Source organism: Scylla paramamosain, chromosome 37 (assembly GCF_035594125.1).
Source record: "Scylla paramamosain isolate STU-SP2022 chromosome 37, ASM3559412v1, whole genome shotgun sequence".
Lineage (NCBI taxonomy): Eukaryota > Metazoa > Arthropoda > Malacostraca > Decapoda > Portunidae > Scylla > Scylla paramamosain.
The window spans coordinates 14,045,612-14,052,309 of NC_087187.1; the positions used below are offsets into that span (position 1 = coordinate 14,045,612).

The window sequence follows — 6,698 nt, forward strand, 5'->3', positions numbered from 1 at the left end:
GATATGAGATTGTGATCGGAGGAGCCCAACGGAGAAGAAAGGGTGACACCATACGCAGAAGGATTAGAGGTCAGGAAAAGGTCAAGAATGTTGGGCGTATCTCCAAGACGGTCAGGAATACGAGTAGGGTGTTGCACCAATTGCTCTAGGTCATGGAGGATAGCAAAGTTGTAGGCTAGTTCACCAGGATGGTCAGTGAAGGGAAAGGAAAGCCAAAGCTGGTGGTGAACATTGAAGTCTCCAATAATGGAGATCTCTGCAAAAGGGAAGAGGGTCAGAATGTGCTCCACTTTGGAAGTTAAGTAGTCAAATAATTTCTTATAGTCAGAGGAGTTAGGTGAGGTATACAGCACAGATAAATTTAGTATGAGAGTGGCTCTGTAGTCGTAGCCAGATGGTAAAAAACTCGGAAGATTCAAGAGCGTGGGCACGAGAGCAGGTTAAGTCATTGCGCACATAAACGCAGCATCCAGCTTTGGATCGAAATTGAGGATAGAGAAAGTAGGAGGGAACAGAAAAGGGGCTACTGTCAGTTGCCTGAGACACCTGAGTTTCAGTAAGGAAAAGAAGATGAGGTTTAGAAGAGGAGAGGTGGTGTTCTACAGACTGAAAATTAGATCTTAGACCGCGAATGTTGCAGAAGTTAATGAAGATAAAGTTGAGGGGGGTGTCAAGACACTTAGGGTCGTTGACAGAAAGGCAGTCCGACCTGGAGACATTTATGGTCCCCTACCCAGATGGGGACTCCGAGGCTGGTGTAGGAGTCGCCATGATGATTTTAAAATTTTTGAGTGAAGGGTGTGTGTGTTATTAGGTGCTTGTAGTTTTGTGTGGAGAAAGAGAGTTGTTTTTAGAGGGCAGGCTGTGACTGCCCCCTTGTGTTGTGAGACACAAGGGGAAACGTTCAGTGAGGTCACAGCTGGGTTTACACCCCCTGAACAGTGCTTTAGACCTCACTGGGAGTAATTATCGTTTCGGCAGGTGTCTACTGCCTCCTCCTGCCATAAGAAAATAAGGAGCAAAAAATTATATATATATATATATATATATATATATATATATATATATATATATATATATATATATATATATATATATATATATATATATATATATATATATATATATATATATATATATATATATATATATATATATATATATATATATATATATATATATATATATATATATATATATATATATATATATATATATATCTATATATATATACAATTATTTTTGTTACCTAACTCATGATACTAATTGTGCGATGTTTATTGCACTCAAGAGTTCCCGGTATCTTGGGCAAATTAATAAAAGTTGATTTATACATCTGTGCTACTCTCTCCCCATTCTCATATATTTGCCTAGTATTCTGTTAACAGGTCTACGCCATATTCATCCAATGCTTCCAACATCTCCCCCGCTATCCCATCATCTCCTGTTGCCTTTCCTTTTTTTCATTTTCTTTAAAGCTTCCCGCACTTCTGCCTTCATTATCGGTGGACCCTCTCCATCGTTGTTCACATCAAGGGTTTCTGCCCTGTCGTCAATGAATGATTCACCAATATACTCTGTCCACCTTTCCAAAACTGCATCTACTTCCATCACTACTGTTCCATCCAAGAATATATATATATATATATATATATATATATATATATATATATATATATATATATATATATATATATATATATATATATATATATATATATATATATATATATATATATATATATATATATATATATATATATATATATATATATATATATATATATATATATATATATATATATATATATATATATATATTCTTGTCTTTAAACATCCCTTTACAAAGAATTCAAGTAATAGGAAGATGGAAATATAGAAGTAGGCAGGAAGTTCCAGAGTTTACTAGAGAAAGGGATGAATGATTGAGAATATTTGTTAACTTTTGCATTAGAGAGATGGACAGAAATGAGTGAGAGAGGAAAGAAAAGTCTTGTGCAGAGAGGCTGCAGGAGAGGAGGCATTTAGTTAGAAAGATCAGAAGGGCAGTTACCATGAAAATAGCGGTAGAATATAGCAAGAGATGCAGCTTTGCGGCGATGAGAAAGAGGCTAAAGACAGTCGTATAGAGGAAAGGAGTTGATGAGACGAAAAGCTTTTGATTCCACACTGTCTAAAAGAGCGGTCGGTATAAGTGGAACCCCTCTGTACATGTGAAGCATACTCCATACATGGACGGATAAGGCCCTTGTACAGAGTTAGCAGCTGAAGTTATGAGAAAAACTGGCGGAGACGTAACAGACTTCATAGAAGCTGTTTTAGCGAGAGATGAGAAGAGATTTCCAGTTTAGATTATAAGAAAAGAACAGACTGAGGATGTTCAGTGTAGAAGAGGGGGGGACAGTTGAGTGTCAATGAAGAAGAGGGGATAGTTGTCTGGAAGGTTGTGTCGAGTTGATAGATGGAGTAATTGAGGTTTTGAGGCATTTCACAATACCAAGTTTGCTCAGTCCCAAGCAAAAATTTTAGATCGATAAGAAATCAGGCGTTCTGTGGCTTCCCTGTATGAAATGTTTACTTCATGAAGGGTTGAACGCCTACGAAAAGACGTGGAAAAGTGCAGGGTGGTATCATCAGCGTAAGAGTGGATAGGACAAGAAGTTTGGTTTAGAAGATCAATGATGAATAATAGGAAAAGAGTGGGTGACCAGACAATCCTGAGGAACGCCACTGTTAATAGATTTAGGAGAAGAACAGTGATCGTCTATCACAGCAACAATGGAACGGTCAGAAAGGAAACTTGAGATGAAGTTACAGAGAGAAGGATAGAAGCTGTAGGAGAGAAGGTTGGAAATCAAAGCTTTGTTCCAAATTCTATCAAAAGCCTTTGATATCTCTAAGGCAACATCAAACGTTTCAGCAAAATCTAAAAAAAGGATGATCAACACTCAGTATGTCACCAGTAGAGCGGTCTTAACGGAAACCATATTGGCGATCAGAAAGAAGATTGTGATGTGATGTTTAAGAATATTCATGATGAGGATAGATTCAAAAACTTTAGATAGGCAGGAAATTAAAGCAATAGGGCGGTAGTTTGAGGGATAAAAACGATCATCTTTTTTGGAAACAGCCTGAATGGAGCTAAAATTCAAGCAAGAAGGAAAGGTAGATGTTGATAGGCACAGTTGAAAGAGTTTGACTAGGCAAGGTGCAAGGACGGAAGCGCTGTTTCGGAAAAGAATAGGAGGGACCCCATCAGGTCCATAAGCCTTCCGAGGGTTTAGTCCAGCGAGGGCATGGAAAACATCATTGCGAAAAATTTTAATAGGTAGCATAAAGTAGTCAGAGTGTGGAGGAGAGGGAGGAACAAGCACTGAATCGTCCAAGGTAGTGTTTTTAGCAAAGGTTTGAGCGAAATGCTCAGCTTTAGAGATAGATGTGATAGCAGGGGTGCCATCTGGTTGAAATAAACGAGGGAAAGAAGAAGCAAAGTTATCGAAAATATTTTTGGCTAGATGCCAGAAGTCACGAGGGGAGTTAGATCTTGAAAGATTTTGACCCTTTCTATTAATAAAGGAGTTTTTTGGCTTGTTCGACAATAGATTAGGCATGATTCCGGGCAGAAATATAAAGTGCATGAGATTCTGGTGATGGAAGACTTAAGTACCTTTTCTGGGCCACCTCTCTATCATGTAAAACATGAGAAAGGCTGTGTTAAACCAAGGTTTGGAAGGTTTAGGTCGAGAAAAAGAGTGAGGAATAAATGCTTCCATGCCAGACACTATCACTTTTGTTATGCGCTCGTCACAAATAGTCTTTGTCATGGAACCAGTAGTCACTCGAAGGAAAATCAGCAAATTACCTCCTGAAGTCTCCTGAAATAGCAGAGGCAAAACGCCCGAGACACCTCCGCTTAGGGGATCCTGAGGAGGGATTGGAGCGATAAGACAAGATACAGATATGAGATTGTGATCGGAGGAGCCCAACAGAGAAGAGAGGATAACAACATAAGGGGAAAGATTATTAGTTAGGAAAAGATCAAGAATGTTGGGCATATCTCCAAGATTCAGGAATACGAGTAAGATGCACCAATTGAAGGGAGGATAACAAAGTAGAAGGCTAGTCAGTAAAGGGAGAGGAAAGCCAAACCTGGTGGTGAACAATGAAGTCTCCAAGAATGGAGATCTTCACAAAAGGGAAGGGAGTCAGAATGTGCTCCACTTTGGAAGTTAAGTAGTCAAAGTTTTTATATAGTCAGAGGAGTTAAGTGAGAGGTATACAGTACAAATATATTTAGTTTCAGACCGACTCTGTAGTTGTAGCCAAATGATGAAAAACTCGGAAATTCAAGGCACTAGAGCAGGTTAAGTAGTTTCGCACATAGATCCAACATCCAGCTTTGGATTCAAAATGAGAAGAGAGAAAGTAAGAGGAAACAGAAGAAGGGCTACTGTCAGTTGCCTCAGACACCTGTGTTTCAGTGAGGAAAAGAATATAAGGTTTAACAGAGAAGAGGTGGTGTTCTACAGATTCAAAATTAGATCTAAGACAGCGAATATTGCAGAAGTTAATGAAGAAAAAGTTGAGGGGAGGTCAAGACACTTAGGGTCGATACCAGAAGAACAATCATACCTGGGGACATTTGTGGTCCCCTCCCCGGATGGGGACTCCGAGGATGGTGTAGGAGTCGCCATGATAATTTTGAAATTTGAGTGAAGGATATATATATATATATATATATATATATATATATATATATATATATATATATATATATATATATATATATATATATATATATATATATATATATATATATATATATATATATATATATATATATATATATTGTGTAATTTCATTTATTGAAAAATTGGTCTTGTTACATAGGAAAAAAAAATAGACTAAAATGAAAAATTTTCACACACACACACACACACACACACACACACACACACACACACACACCTAATAAATAAATAAATAAATAAATAAATAAATAAATAAATAAATAATATAATATAAAAATAAATAAACAAATAGATAAATAAATAAATAAATAAAAAAATACAAAAAAATAAATATATAATAAAATTACCGTATAAATCTGTGAATGAAGTACAGAGCTATGTTAAATCTTCCTCTCCTACCAAGCTCGCGAAGGATACTGTAGGTCACAAGCAGTCCACTAAAGAAGAAAAACGTATCCACACTTGGGTACCCGTTTGTTATAGTCTGCGCTACTAGGCCCTCTGCCCACTGTAAGAAAAGATACACAGGGTAATTCAATCAGAAAGAAACGAGCACAGAATACATGGGGCAGTAAAGTACTCGTTGGTTATAGTCTGCTCCATGAGGGCCTCTGCCCACTATCAAAAAGAGAGAGAAAATACACTTGCATTTCAGTCAGAGAGAGATAAACAAACACAGAATTCCTGGACTAGGTCATGATGCCCTCTGTTCACTCTATAAGAAAGACAGAAAAGATACACGGGCATTTCAGTCAGAAAGAGAACAAACACGGAATCGAAGGTAAAACACGGATTGCTGGTAGACTTCTCATACAACAAAAGTGCTATGATCTCAGTTGTTAGCAGCTTGAGATACTGATGCTAAAGCTAGGACATCAGGTTCAGGTAAGAATTCCTTTAGAACACGCATATGGAAATGAAATTACTATCCCATTTAACTTCTCATTGAAAAACATAAATAAAATATATATATATATATATATATATATATATATATATATATATATATATATATATATATATATATATATATATATATATATATATATATATATATATATATATATATATATATATATATATATATATACGGATTTGGGGCCCAGAAGAAAAACGATTAAGTAGTAAACTATGTTTCATGAAAACTGAGGGAATACAAGATCTTAGCTCCAGAGCATTAATGAGGCCACCGCCTCACCTTGCCAACATCTAATAAATTGGCGGTGATGAAGAGTGCTGTGCCTTGCTGATGGCTGTACAAAACCCACGTCATAGACAGCACCCTGAAACAAATAATAATAAAAACAACAACAATAATAATAATTATAATAATAATAATAATTATGATAATAATAATAATAATAATAATAATAATAATAATAATAATAATAATAATAATAAGAAGAAGAAGAAGAAGAAGAAGAAGAAGAAGAAGAAGAAGAAGAAGAAGAAGAAGAAGAAGAAGGAGAAGCAGAAGAATATTGAATTATTCAATCAATAACTAGGTAAGTGAAATAAACCCACACTATTTATATGCAACTTAATATATATAAATATAAGTGTTTCAAAGCAGTATAAAAACTCAACTGAAAATAGAGAAACAATAGGAAACAACAAAAAAAAAAATGGTATTTATATAATCCTTTATACAGAAACAAAAATTACATCCAAACAGGAAACGTGCTCTTAGAATCTAATTTATGGGTCTCAAGATGGGTAAGAATAGATAAATAAATGAAAATAAATAAATAAATAAACAAGTAAACAAGCAAACAGACAGGTAAAAAGAAAAGAAAAGAAAAAAGAAAGAAAGAAAGAAGGTATATCCAAATCAAGAGCTGCGTTACCAATATATTTTCATTGTATCATGCCCTTTGCTTTCTCCCATAAGAATCACCAATTAACGTCATCCCACTGAGCGTTAATCTCCCTGCCCTGCGGAGGGCG

The 6,698-nt window shown here is 35.7% G+C and overlaps 1 protein-coding gene across 3 annotated transcripts in view; it reads right to left on the minus strand.

Annotated features, from left to right (window-relative positions):
* LOC135091511 (nose resistant to fluoxetine protein 6-like) overlaps positions 1–6,698 on the minus strand; it is a 144,512-nt gene that overhangs the window by 55,337 nt on the left and 82,477 nt on the right. For all 3 annotated transcript variants that reach the window (XM_063989219.1, XM_063989220.1, XM_063989222.1), the window contains 2 exons: positions 5,950–6,034; positions 5,099–5,259 (listed from right to left, as the gene is read on the minus strand). In XM_063989219.1, coding sequence (XP_063845289.1) covers positions 5,099–5,259; positions 5,950–6,034 — 246 coding nt within the window. The remainder of the gene's footprint in view (positions 1–5,098; positions 5,260–5,949; positions 6,035–6,698) is intronic.